Here is a 14668-nt window from a genome sequence, read left to right as displayed (position 1 = left end):
AATTGCCATAGTTAGAAGGGCGCACAGACTGTTTTTGATCGGCACGTTTTATAGTGTCATAACCATTGTTGACTAGACAAGCATACGAGCCAATACGATGGTTGCTATTTTTCCCTATATCTGCACATATAACACAGTGCGGAGCAGAGAAACAATCTTTCGCCTTATGATCCCTGTCTCCACATCCAAAACAGGAACCAAACCTGTCCTCAGGGGCCGCACAGTTGGTTCTGACGTGCCCAAAATGCCAGCACTTAAAACATTGCACTGGTCGCTTTTTAAGGAATTCTACCTTTGCCAACGTCCAGCCAATGGAGAGGCGACTAGCTTCAGCAATCGTTATTGCTGCATTAAGAGGGCAATGCACCCATGTAATGCCCATTCCGTCGCGCATTTTCTTAATATCAGCAATACTAAATGCAGTAGGGGAAAAATCACTGACACGCACCAACTGTTCTCTGATCTCCTCCACAGTCGTGGAGGGAGTAAGTCCTGTGATTTTTAACTCTCCTCGAGCTACAGGATTGTCCACCTTTGCGACATCTCGGAGAATCACTTCCAGCTGATCTTTGAGTTTAGCTGCGAGTTCAGCTCCTCCCTCACCGGGCACCTCTATCTTATAGCCCCCGTTAAAGGCTGGACGAATCCTGGTTTCACGTATGCCTAGGACCTCCAAGGAGATATTTTACCTAGCCGTGCGAAGGATGTCAGAATAAGACATATCAGATCCGGCCTTTCCAGTAACGGTGACCACAGCCACCTTGCGTCTGCCGATCCTGGGTTTAGTAAACGAGGGTCTGACGTCTCCCTCGTACCATCGGTTATCAGCCACAGCGTCACGAGAGCTTCTAGAGCCCCGGCGCGAGGCAGATGATAAAGGGAGGGGTGGGAAATCCTCTCCTCCTCTCGCCACTGATGTCGTTTTCAACGAGGTGGGTCTACTATTCACCACTCTGGGGGGAACAACCTGTCTGTTCTCCACTATTCTAATTGCCTTTGGACGAGGGCTTTTTAGCGGCGGTCGAAAGTCCCTAGTCTCCTTAGGAACCCTATTTGCGCTCGTATTGGAGAACACTCTAGACGCGATGAAAGATGCACCTTTAAGGTTCGCCGACGGAGGTGGACTCCATGGCGAACCAGCCGACTCAGAGGCCCAATCACTCGCCCTACTCGCAGCCCTCGACTCTCGACGAGCACCAATTACGGGAGACAGAGCGACAGAGGACTCAATGTCTCTTTGTTCCTCCACAGGCAACCTAGCTTTAGATACCTTTTGAGGTTTTAGGGCTTTACTACGCTCTTCCCTAATTTGTTTCATCTCTTTCTGCATTGCCTCCATTGCACTTTGCAGGCTAGTTAATTTCTTCTGCGTGTTTTCCTCACGCTTGCGAATCTCGTTGATCTCCTCCTCTAGTTCCTGGTTCCGTTTTCTCAGATGTACTATATCACCTTGTTCCTGTGTCTTTTCACTGTATGCACGGACGACATCTTCTAGTTGTACCATATATTTCCTCCAACGACCATTGTATTGACCAGAGAGATTCTTACTATTGGTCCGCAAAATGTCCGTTTGCTTGACCAATGACAGACCATAAGAGGCAACCTCAGCATTGCTCATGCGTAACAACTCCTCCTTACTGATCCTGTTGGAGACATCAGAATCACACGAGATAGCTGAGACAGAAACATCCAGATCAGGCTCATAGCCTGTTCTTCTCCTCAGTCTCGACTTCGCAGACGGAGAATTCTTTTTCTTGGATCTTGACGTCTTCTTAGAGGTCTCAACGCTCCGCTCGTCAGACAGATCAGATGCAGCCTCATCTGCAGCATCATCATCTGAAATTACTACAGGACTAGATCTAGTTGAGACATCTTTATCCTCCGCAGCAGCAATTCTTCCACTGCGTTTTACTTTATTGTTACTTTTATATCTGCTAAGAACCCTAACTCTACCATAGGAAGGGGAGCTCAATATTCGCTCTTTACTTGGGCCAGCAATAGGCTCAGCATTTTCTGTTGCTTCTTCAGCAGAGTCCTGCTCGTCAGAGCTGTTAATTACGCGCACCTTACGATTCCTACTAGCTGGGATGATCATGTCATTCTCCGGAGATTCATCAGCCTTGCGCTTGGCTGTTTGTTCTGCAGGTGTTACGTCTCCAATAAACTCGACAGAAGGCGTATTCGAGCTAACTCTACCAACTTCAGGCGGACCTCCTATTGGCTCACTGCATTCAGGCAAGTTACTCGGCGCCTCACTGTCTGCCATAATAGTCTCCACTTGTTCGCAGACCATCTCACAAGGTCCACTATTATCCGCGGTAGCCATATTGGCCTGCTCGCCCGACGGCAACGAACAGGTCAGCCCCTCGATTGATGACGACATGACAGAGCCGGGGACAACAACTCCATCATGCCGATCGCTGGAGGCTCCGATAATTTCCTGCGACAATAAATCTAAATCTTTATCAGTTGTACTAGCTATGTTTGTATATAAAGAGTTTGGTTTTTCCAAGAGTGTCCTTCCCTTATGATCATTGTCCATAGATTTGCCGGGTTGTCTTAAATTAGATCCATCCAGAGTGTTCTTGCCATCAGAACTAGTTATAGAGCACGAAATCGAGAGAAAATCTTCACCTAATTTCTCTAACTCAGTCTTCCTATTGTTTATCGACTGACCAATAAGAATTAAAGCATCCTCAGTTCTATCCATCTCCAACATTCTCCCAATGTCAGTAAGTTGCGACTCCATAGCCTCCACAATTGAGTGATTCCCAGAAGCCGCTCCATACGATCCAGATGAGTTGTTGATTAACCTACTTAGGTTTATTTCTATTTTTTCAGTAGTCGGCGGAGAATTAACTCTTACAATGCTATCCACATTTATATCCTTAATAAGGGATTCATATCTTGCAATCTTGCCCATCAAATAAGATCGAGCACAAAACATCTTATGACCTTGATTGTAGATACTCTTAATGCAGGCTTCCACATTGTTCAGTTCTTCATAAAGTTCTGTCCGATTTGGTAAGTTAATGTTACGCAACCTAATAATTGAGTTTATTGCACATCCCAGGATCATAGTGGGTGTGAGTTGAGCTTCATGCATTTGCGCTATTATTTTATCAACTGACTCCATATTGTTTATAGACATACGAACATTTATAATTAGTAAATCAGATTCAATACATTATGTTTAACAAACAGCATAGCAAGTACTACAGAGATTCCCTTAATGTTGCTTAAACAACATCAGGGATCCGCGCAGTATTATCAACACAATAGTTTTGATATATAGGGAATTAATGTTTATTTATTTATTTATTAAGGCGCGAGGAAAATAGCCATCTACCATTCCTCAAAGTTAATTGAGGAGGAGAAGCCACAGCAGTCACGCCGTTAATATTTAATAGTCTATGCAGTTCCAAATTGAATAATCAAAGTGCAGTAAACCAACGATGTAATGCACATAACTTTCATATATAACAATACAAAATATGCACTAAGTATTGTTAAGTTAATAAGGATTGTCCAGTTATCCACTAGTAGTGTCTTTATGTGCAACTAATACCTTAGCACAGGATAAGAAAGAGAAAAACTCGGAATTATCCAATAAATGTAGAGAAGTCTTATAATTGTCCATATCTCATATTCCCCTAGATTTGGGGACTTGTATTAGCATAATAAAGCATTTAATATCATCTCTACACATTCTTATAGACATCATATATATATATAAGTTGGATTTAGCAAAATATACATAAAATGCAATTATTTTAATAGAATCTGATCAGTTACACAATAAAATATTGTTTTAGTATTAAAAATCACTTATATATCAAGAAAAACGCAAAAATATAAGATTTAGTGATTTTCCCCTAGATCTAGTAACTTGGACAAAAATACATAAGGTACATTGAGTTACCCATCTATATCATGATCAATGACTATTCAATAACTTGGATACGGAGTTTTCTCGCGATACGGTAGATGGCGCGTCGATGTCCGTTTGCCGCGTTTGTATTCCCGAGAGAGGAATATCACTCGGGAGAGAGTTTATAACCTCAATACTACAGAGTCACTTCGGCAATGCAGTAACCCCAAGGATGCACTTTTGGGTAATTATATTGTCACAGAAGCACCTAATAGGTGCAATGCGAGGTAATATCATTTAATTGTCTATACTAATAAAGATAATAGTTAAGATTCAAACTATGCAGCATATGCATGCTATATCAAATTTAGTTAATCCTTATTGTATTAACGTTGTTGTAAAATGTATTCCCCGAGGGTCCATCGCGTATCAGCAATACAGTAATAAGGAAAACACACTATCCACGTGAAATGGACAGTACGCATAACCTTCAAGAGGACATCATCACACACCGTCACATCACCAAACATCAAGGTTAGTCATTAATGGTACACTTATAAGTCCTCATATAATCAAATATATATTCTAGGCAATATAGAGTTTAATAAAAAAGTGTCAATTCACTGTGAGTCAATTAATTTTATATCTAGTTGTCACTTGAATAACTTGTGGCGGTTGGTGACACATACAGTCTCATAACTTTATCATATATTAATTTATTATTAAATAAATCATTTATTATATTTGTATGTTTCAGATACACATACATCAGCCCATAAATGCTATTAAAGTCACCAGATATCAAAGTTGTCACCGGATAAAAATACTATGACGCAGGACTAGCTGCGGAGAAAGTATTATTTATCCAAATTCAGTATGTTCAGTAATGTAAGTATTTCAGTATCAATTTAATAGTTGAAATTGTCTTATTATTATATTATTTAAGACCAGATGACTTGGTTATTTTAATGTCAATTTAAATATTCAAATTTAAATAATGAACTCTAATATTCGTTAATATGTAATTATATAAAATTCTATTTATCATGGCATATATTACTTTAGTTCACGCACTTAGAATGATTTTTATTTAAGTTTTTAACTAGAAATATCAATGTTTTATATCTATTCACTATTATTGCAAGGTAAAACTGCATTATATATGACTACTTGATATGTTATGCAAATTGTTTATAGAATGTCACTTGCTAAATACTTATATTTTATGTTAACACTAGGAAACAACAGTCAAAAATATATAAAGTGCCACCAGTTGACTCAAATAGATCTCATAAAGCTGAGTATTGACGTATGGATACAGATGAAGAAAAATCACACACCTAGCACATCGTATGCACCAATAATGTAATGTAAGAATCTAACATTTATTAATGATCACTTGCAAGATGATTAGATCGTCCTATATAGTATGCAATAAATATCCTCAAAAATATTAGTTTTAGACTACTATAAGCAACAATTGAGTATTTGTTTGAAATTTAAAGTTTATGTTACCCATGATGTAAAGTTTTAGTTATATAAATTTGCACGATATATATAATACTATTTACTCAGCACTTATTTTGTTTATAAGTTTTGATATTATAGAGTTTTGTAGATAATCAACTTATAATTTCAGCATATATAATTACTATTTAATAAGACATCCTTTAATAATTGTTCATATACTAGATCCCTCACATATTTCACATTACTACGTTAAGTTTTTAATTAAACAATCAACTAAATGAATATTGTGTATAATGAGTGTATCATTGCTCCTAATAGGTTTATTACTTCAAAACAAACTACTTCGAATTATTATTAATGATAACCAAAATGTTTAAAGTTTATATCGTTAGATGATTAGTATTTAATATTTATGCAAAAAATTAATGCAATTTAATAAGGACCGTTTATCATTAGCACTTTTAACTCAGCTTAACGCACAATAAGTAATTGTTCCACTTATGTAAATCAATTGAGAAAAATTATAAACTCTGAGCATTACTAGCCAATGCTATTATAGAAACAGCTAATAACTATTAATATTTAATATAATGTAAAGTTACGTAACTTAAGTCTATATTGTTATTATTAAGTAAAAAAGTTTTACTGATTATTTATGAATTTATCACGTCACATATTTCTTTTTGGCTGTCTACGTATGATAAATGTTTTATATCAAGTCAATTATATGGTCATTATGGGTCTATAGAATTATCCTTAAGTAACTCCGTGTGCCCATATACAAACTTAAAAACGACCGCACAAAACACACATAATCCACTTATCTTTTGCAGGTCATCAGGATGGTAATAAATTGTCTCACGTGGACCACCAGCAGTTTCCAAGAGGCTTCATACACCACAGTCCCTCCGAGGAAGACCGGGTTGATGAGGCCGTGTTGCAGCGTCAAAGGGATGATATATCCACTCAATTATATATCACTATTTTATAATTAATTTGCACACATTGAATATCATATATTTTATATGTCAATTGTAATTATTGTCACTAAATGAGTTACAACTTACACACTAGTATAATAGTTTTTAGTTAATTTAGTAACGTAATACTAAATTCTCAGTATATCACAAGTTACAATATATCAGTTTACAAAGGATATTAATTTTATTTAAAATGTAACTAGTTAACTACCTTTTCACGGTATATCAAGTAAAGCAGCTAATCAATTAAAGATTCATATATTTTGAGACCCAATATTAGTTTATTTATTAATATCTCAAAAAACATAAAAAGTATATAGAAAGTATATTATACTACAATCACAGTCTTGTGTAGAATTAGCTAATAGCCAACCACTATATAATACTTATGCAAATATCTTATTGCATTTATAAGATGTCACTTGCAAATAATCCAGATTTTATAGATCACTTGCTTCAATAGAAAAGCTTTACTTATCTTGTAAATTAGAACTAAATTACTCACTAAATAATCTAAATATAGATCATTTATTCAGAGTACATATATGAAGACATATCTAAGTCTATAGAACTATAATTTATGATGAATGCTTATGCAAATCGCTATTCACTATGTTCCTATCTTAAGAATACAAACAGTCATCAGGATACAAGCATTTCCATGTATCAATACAATTCTTATAAGAATTTGTATATTTCGCAGAATACATGAAGAGGATAAATTATGCAATGCAGCCATCCACTAGCAACTCTGACACCCCATGAATAAGGATTCTTCTTCAATTATTGTATAAACAATCTTCTCAAGATAATTTTAAAGTCAAGAATCGCTCAGCTACAATAAGCACATTCAAATGCGTAAGTATAACAAGTTCACAATCATTAAAAATTACACAAAATATGTATTGTTGCGGAAACTCTTATTGATTTCTGCGATCATTAATTGAAAATCATATTCGAGAACGATTCTCGAATCTTCGTATTGTATGTGCGAGCTCAGGAATTTTGTTTGTCAGAAATTGGCTTTTGTTCTCGCTCTCTCGCCGAGACCTCGCCGAGGCACGGTGTTTGTGAGTCAGTCCGACGACGACCGGCAGCGAGAGATCACGCTCCGCTCCGATAATCAGTATCCATTATTCTGTGCTTCTGTACCATAAAATACGTGACGGTGCTTAGTGAACATCGGCTTTGCCTCTCTCCTTAACCGCCAATCTCAAGATCCCAAAAAACAATCCATAATTAAAAGCGTTCGCGATACGGAAAGAGAACGCAAGCTCACTCTCGATCAAGAGAACCACGCAACGTGCACAAAAAATCTCGCGAACATTTTTTTTGGTCCTTCGAGCCGGATTCTTGGCGTTATTGGACTGCAAGCTGAACCTTATCATATAGTACAGTGTACAGTGCAATTCTCAAAAAATTGCGGCATTACATAGTCGTCGGCATTATCTGAAACATTCCTCGGACTTCGCAAATCACGTGCGACCCACGCCAGTGAACACGTGCGCGCCCCATCTAGCCGTGCGCACAATCACACAGTGCCCACGTGAAACAACACTGGCGACAATACCAGTGCCCTACAGTGGCGATCAACACCTATCGTGCATGAAACAGTGCTCCGGAACTGGCTATCTCTCAGTAAATGAGTATCACGATATTACACGCCATTCGGTGAGTGCTGTTGCACCGGAACAACAAATATTAAGCAAGTGAAGCGCCGCTGATCGGCCGCCGCATCCCTCGCTACCTGCGGTGCACTATCGCTTCCAATCAAATCAGTTGACTCTTATCTACGTTATTACAATGACAGAGTCCATTAATTTTCTGCTCACGGAACAATCATTCACCATCGACGCGATCAATCGCAGTTTGGTGAATGTCAAGAAGCTGTCCAAAGCACAGACAACTGTAATCAAACTGGAGAGCCGATTGAAGAAGCTTCACGATCAATGGTCATCGTGCAAGGCTATTCATGTGAGGATTCTGCATGCAGTCACGCCCAAGGAAAAAAGCGAACTTCCATACTTCGTCAAGGAGGAATTCTATGCTGCGGAAGAAACGTATGACGTCACCGTGGACCTGATCAACGAAGCCATCAAAAAGCTAAGTCCAACCCCTCCTACGCATAATACGAGCGATCGATCGTCTATTTTTGATTCCGACACGCGTCGTCCGATACATTTGCCGCGCATTTCATTGCCTAAATTCTCCGGCAAATTTACGGAGTGGGAAAATTTTAAAGGTATTTTCGAGTCATTAGTGACTAATAACGATTGTCTGTCAAATACAGAAAAATTACACTATTTAAAAACAAGTGTCATTGGTGACGCAGCGCAATTAATAGCGAATATTCGAATTGCGGATGAAAACTATGCTGCTACGTGGCAACTGCTAACCGACGAATACGACAATAAGTTTGCGATCATTCAATCTCACATCCATGCATTTGCGGAACTCCCGATAATGCGATCGGAAACCGCCGCGGAATTACGCCAACTTCGCGACTCAGTAGCAGCATCTCTCGCTGCTTTAGACAGCCTTGATCGGCCGGTCAAATCATGGGATGATTTACTCGTTTATTTGATATCACGCAAATTTAGTTCTAAAACTAAAACCGAATGGAATTTAAAATGTGGTAGCCTGTCGGAATGCCCGACTTATAAAGAAATTCATGATTTTATGACCGTACGCATCCGTGGACTGACCGATCAGGGCATGTCAATAGAAAATTCGGCGTCCAATTCTCGCAATGGAAAACCGCGCGGTACCGTCAATAATGTAATTACATTAAACTGCGTTGAATGTTCCGGAACTCATTGGCTTTCGAAATGCGATAAATTTCTCGCACGATCGATAGATCAACGAATTAATTTTATCGACCAGAAACAGTTGTGTCGAAATTGCTTCCGGAAAGGTCATTCCGCGAACGTCTGTATGTCACGAGGTCGATGCTTACGATGTCAGAAACGACATCACACGACATTACATAAATTATTTAAAGCCGAATCGAAGGATGACGCGTCTCAGCAATTACCCGACACGAAATCAGAGACACTCGTACAAAGGGCGTCTCCCGTCACAGCTACGGTACAATCCGTATCGCCGAAAACGCGCTCGCCTGCGAATATTCTCCTCGCTACTGCGTGGGTAATCGTGCGGACACAAGAAGGACGTACTACACTGGTGCGTGCCCTTCTGGATCAGGGATCCACATACAGCTTCATAAGCGAATCTTTATGTCAAACGTTGCGAACCAGGCGTCAACGCGCTAATCTGCAGATTCGATGCTTCGGGGAAAAATACAGCGGGTCGGCTCGCTCGCGGGTTTACATATCTCTCTCTCCAAGTTTCAATCCGCGAAAATCCGTCTCGTTATGGGCATACGCCTATGAACAAATCACTTCATACGCTTCCTCTCAGATCCGGGAAATAAATTCATGGCCACATTTGCGCGGATTGCAACTTGCAGATCCTGATCCGTCGAGCGCCCACCAAATTCATTTACTAATCGGGGCCGATTTATACGGTGCTCTGCTAATCGGTGACATTCGTCATGGCCCGCCTGGGACCCCGACAGCGCAGTCCACTCTGTTCGGCTGGATACTCTCCGGACCAACAGGCCCCACGGATGCAACTCATCCTCCGGCTGACGTTCACAATTGCGTCGTTGAAGACGACCTCGCTCCCGTCATCCAACAATTCTGGACAGACGAGACAATTTCTGATTCCAAGCCTCCGCTAACGGAGGACAACAACGTTGTGAGCAACATTTTGCTGCAACTCACAAGCGCGACGTACATGGCCGCTACGTGGTACGATTGCCGTTTAAGAATGGCTCACCGCCGAGTATAGGTGAATCATTTCAAATCACTTCAGTGCTTCACGCCAAATTAACAGATCGGCTGTCACGACAGTCTGAAATTAGAACGCTCTATCATGCGTTTTTAGCAGATTACGAGGAGCTGGGTCACATGACCCAGATCAAACCCTCCACTTCTAATCTTTCGGACGCGGCTTACATACCGCATCATGCTGTCCTTCGCGAACACAGTACCACCACGAAACTACGCGTGGTGTTCAATGCTTCCTGCCGTACATCAAACGGCACTTCATTAAACGACCATCTTATGATCGGTCCAAAACTCCAACAAGATTTAGCCGCAATAGTTCTTCGCTGGCGATTATTTCAATACGTGTACACAGCTGACATAGCGAAAATGTACAGACAAATCTCGGTCCATCATGAAGATCGAGATTATCAGCGAATACTGTGGCAATCCCCGGATTGTGCACATATCAATCACTACCAATTAAATACCGTTACATACGGCACCGCTTGTGCTCCATATTTAGCCATGCGCGTATTGCAACAACTAAACGAGGATGACGGGCACGAGTTTCCCCTCGCACAAACGATTTTTCGCGACTCAATCTACGTTGATGATACTCTCTTCGGCGCGGATGAAATCTCCGACGCCATCAAAACTCGAGATCAACTCATTGCGCTCATGAAGCGTGGCCAGTTTGATCTACGCAAATGGACTGCAAACTCTTTGAAGTTGCTGGCAGACATTCCGCTTGATAGGCGGCAATCGGATCTCGCTATTAAAAGCGATGACTCACTGAAGGTGCTTGGGCTGTCTTGGTCGCCGCACACTGATTCATTCTGTTTTAAGGTATCTTCTGGCACCTCTGGTGCAAACACAAAACGCTCAGTCTTGTCGTTGATTGCAAAGCTATACGACCCTACTCGGATGGGCGTCGCCCGTAGTAATTACGGCTAAAATTTTGCTTCAAGAGCTCTGGCTCGCAAAAATCGACTGGGACGATCCGCTCCCCCCTGATCTTCTCCAGCACTGGATTTCATACTATTCTGATTTACCCAAGCTCGAAACAATTAAAATTCCACGATGGACAGGTTCGCATCGAGATAATTTAGGAATGGAACTACATGGTTTTGCCGACGCATCAAAGCGTGCGTACGCCGCTATGGTGTATTTGCGCGTTCTCAGATCCTTTGACGACGTTCAGATTACGTTGCTATGCGCTAAAACCAAGGTTGCGCCTCTTAAGACGCTCAGTATCCCTAGACTTGAACTCAACGCAGCAGTTTTACTCAGTCGACTGATTAAATGGATTTATCGGTCTTTCAATCTGTCAAACGTTCCTGTGTACGGTTGGACGGACTCCACTGTTACCCTAGCTTGGATAACTCAACACCCTTCAAGGTGGCGTACTTATGTCGCCACTCGCGTATCGGAAATCCAAACCACTCTTCCCACAATTAAATGGCATCATGTCAAATCAGCTGAGAATCCGGCAGATTGCGCCTCGCGCGGCTTGTCTGCTACCGAATTTATGAATCACTCTTTGTGGTTTTCTGGACCGTCCTGGCTCCGCACTCATTCTTCGACGTGGCCAATTCAATCGACAAGCAAAGACATATCGATTAACGCTTTACTGGAGGAATTCCTCCTCGGCGTCGGTGCATCTTACCGACAATGTCACTACATGGAATCTCCCGAACGACATTTCAACATGGACAAAATTGATACGGGTTACAGCATATCTATTTCGATTTGTAACCAATTTACGCAACCGATTACAGGGGACTTCATTGAATCTTTCGTCTTTAGAAGCGGCCGAACTCCATCATGCCGAACACTTTTGGCTTGAACAAGTTCAACGCCAACTGTTTTCTTCAGAATTGTCAGCGTTAAAACGAAAAGTTTCTATTTCAAAATCAAGCCGACTAAGCTCGTTACGCCCATTTCTTGGGCAAGATCAATTAATACATCTAGGTGGGCGGTTGAAGAACGCTCTGTTGCCCTATTCGGAATGTCACCCGATCATTCTGGCTGATCATCGAATCGTACAGTTGCTGATTGCTAATGCACATACGGCCGCCCTTCATGGCGGCACTCAGTTAACGCTTCGCATATTACGGCAACGTTATTGGATAATTTCCGCTCGTTCTCAGGTTAGAAAGTACATTCGAAGCTGCATTACTTGTGAGCGGCACCGAGCCGTCACCGCAGACCAACTCATGGGTCAATTGCCCGAACACAGAGTTGCGCCGTCCGCATCGTTCACCTGCACCGGCGTTGATTATGCCGGACCAATACCCTTGACCTTGCGGGCAGCGCGCGGTCAAAAGACCATGAAGCACTACATTGCAATTTTTGTATGCTTCACTACTAAGGCAATTCATCTCGAATGTGTAGATGATTACTCGACAGAAGGTTTTCTCGCTGCCCTGTCTCGCTTTACAAGTCGACGTGGGCTTCCATCCCACATTTACAGTGATAACGGCACGAACTTCATAGGTGCCGACAAGGAGCTGCGAAATGCTTTCCGCGTTATTATTCAGGATCCTATTCTGAAAAGTCAAATTGCCAATGACCGCATTACCTGGCACTTCAACCCTTCGGCAGCACCGCACTTCGGCGGGGTATGGGAAGCCAATGTAAAAAACGTGAAGTATCACTTGAAACGCGTAATCGGTACGCATGTGCTAACTCGTGTCGAATTTCAAACTTTATTATGCAGAATCGAAGCGTGCCTAAATTCAAGGCCATTGACGCCAATGTCGGATGATGCTTCGGACTTTACCGCGTTGACGCCTGGTCATTTTCTGATCGGTCGACCGCTCGTCAGCGTTCCCGAACAATCTGTATCAACGATACATCTTAACGCACTTAGCAGATGGCAGCTTGTGCAGAGACTGCACGAGCAGTTTTGGCATACATGGTCTCACGACTATTTGCATTCCCTCCAGCAGCGAAGCAAATGGCGTGACTCCAAGCAGAATCTCGCGATTAATGATTTTGTTTTAATAAAAAATAACGTACTCCCTTCCTGCAAAATGGAACCTTGGTCGAAATCGTTCAAGTGCATCCAGGCGCGGATGGTCTCGTTCGCGTAGTAACTGTTCGTACAGCAACCAGCTTACTTCAGCGCCCTATTACTCAACTATGCAAGCTGCCAATTGCTAACTGTGATTCTTTATCGCGCTCTACGACTCAGTCGATTTCTGTAAAATAAACAACACTATGCGCATTGTATATTCTTTAGGTTTAAGCATTGCGGCAATTGGGTCAAGCTAATGTTAAAGCTCTATTATTGGATTGAGTCAATTGATTATCCATGTATAATAAAGTTACGAGACCACGGTTCTGAGCAAGGTTCTCTGCCATTTCGGTACTCATTTCGCATGCGGATGCATGCAAAGCGGGCGGTATATTGCGGAAACTCTTATTGATTTCTGCGATCATTAATTGAAAATCATATTCGAGAACGATTCTCGAATCTTCGTATTGTATGTGCGAGCTCAGGAATTTTGTTTGTCAGAAATTGGCTTTTGTTCTCGCTCTCTCGCCGAGACCTCGCCGAGGCACGGTGTTTGTGAGTCAGTCCGACGACGACCGGCAGCGAGAGATCACGCTCCGCTCCGATAATCAGTATCCATTATTCTGTGCTTCTGTACAATAAAATACGTGACGGTGCTTAGTGAACATCGGCTTTGCCTCTCTCCTTAACCGCCAATCTCAAGATCCCAAAAAACAATCCATAATTAAAAGCGTTCGCGATACTGAAAGAGAACGCAAGCTCACTCTCGATCAAGAGAACCACGCAACGTGTACAAAAAATCTCGCGAACATGTATATATATATATATATATTCCTCTTCGTCAAAAATTTAGTAACAAGCACTAAACTAATATTAGATTTCTGCTTATTATTACAGATAAGAGAGGCAGTCAGACGTAGTTTAATGAAAACATCCATATAAAAAGAGGGCACTAAGATGTTATATCAATGGCAGTGCACACATTACATATAGAAGAACATGTAGCAATATTCGTAAGTCTATTAAATATTGACACCAATACCAGCCTATTTTACTCAAGTATGTAGAATCAATATTTGATTTAGTAATAAAACCAGAATCAATACTAAGGTTTATTCTCATCTATTACAGATGAAAGAAGCAGTTACTTCTTCACACAGCGAGAGTACAGCAGCAAAGTACAAACAGCTCACCACAATGATAGTGTATGAAATAAAAGGAGCACTCATACCCTGTCTAATTTATACAATATATATCGATAATTACAGTAAATTTCTCAATTCAGTCTAACTTATGTATATTCTATTATTGTCAATCAGTTGAGTAAAGACACTATATGTTAACACTTAGTACTTTATATTGTGTTTCCTGCTTATTGCGTTCATAAAGTTATAACGTCTTAATTTATCTATATTAATAGTTTATTACCTAATAGATATCCGAAGTTTATTAGATTGCAACATCTATCAAACTTAGTTAGAATAGGCAATTTCAATGA

At 40.8% G+C, this 14668-nt stretch overlaps 1 protein-coding gene across 8 annotated transcripts; it reads left to right on the top strand.

Moving 5' to 3' along the window:
• The first annotated feature begins 3980 nt into the window (after positions 1-3980).
• LOC114936975 (uncharacterized) lies at positions 3981-14513 on the top strand. Of its 8 annotated transcripts, none has more exons than XM_085484465.1 (6): positions 3982-4115; positions 4288-4405; positions 4629-4759; positions 5110-5241; positions 6175-7179; positions 7338-10187. In XM_085484465.1, exon 6 carries the CDS (start codon positions 8125-8127, stop codon positions 10171-10173), a length of 2049 nt encoding a protein of 682 aa, XP_085340591.1. In that variant the 5' UTR covers positions 3982-4115; positions 4288-4405; positions 4629-4759; positions 5110-5241; positions 6175-7179; positions 7338-8124; the 3' UTR covers positions 10174-10187. The 8 variants fall into 8 exon arrangements, 6 of the variants coding, with proteins under 6 accessions (XP_085340621.1, XP_085340591.1, XP_085340613.1 ...); XR_003820800.2 differs by lacking the exon at positions 7338-10187 and adding exons at positions 14068-14183; positions 14302-14513 and having other exon boundaries at positions 3993-4405; XM_085484487.1 differs by having other exon boundaries at positions 3982-4405; positions 4663-4759.
• The last annotated feature ends 155 nt before the right edge of the window (positions 14514-14668 follow it).

This window comes from Nylanderia fulva, unplaced genomic scaffold, assembly GCF_048542155.1.
Source record: "Nylanderia fulva isolate GAGA-0341 unplaced genomic scaffold, ASM4854215v1 Scaffold104, whole genome shotgun sequence".
Lineage (NCBI taxonomy): Eukaryota > Metazoa > Arthropoda > Insecta > Hymenoptera > Formicidae > Nylanderia > Nylanderia fulva.
The sequence above is the reverse complement of the archived record's forward strand: the minus strand, read 5'-3'. Positions and strand labels throughout refer to the sequence as shown.

Coding starts and splice junctions, on each gene's coding strand:
- LOC114936975 (XM_085484495.1), top strand. CDS start 8,125: ATGACAGAGTCCATTAATTTTCTGCTCACGGAACAATCATTCACCATC.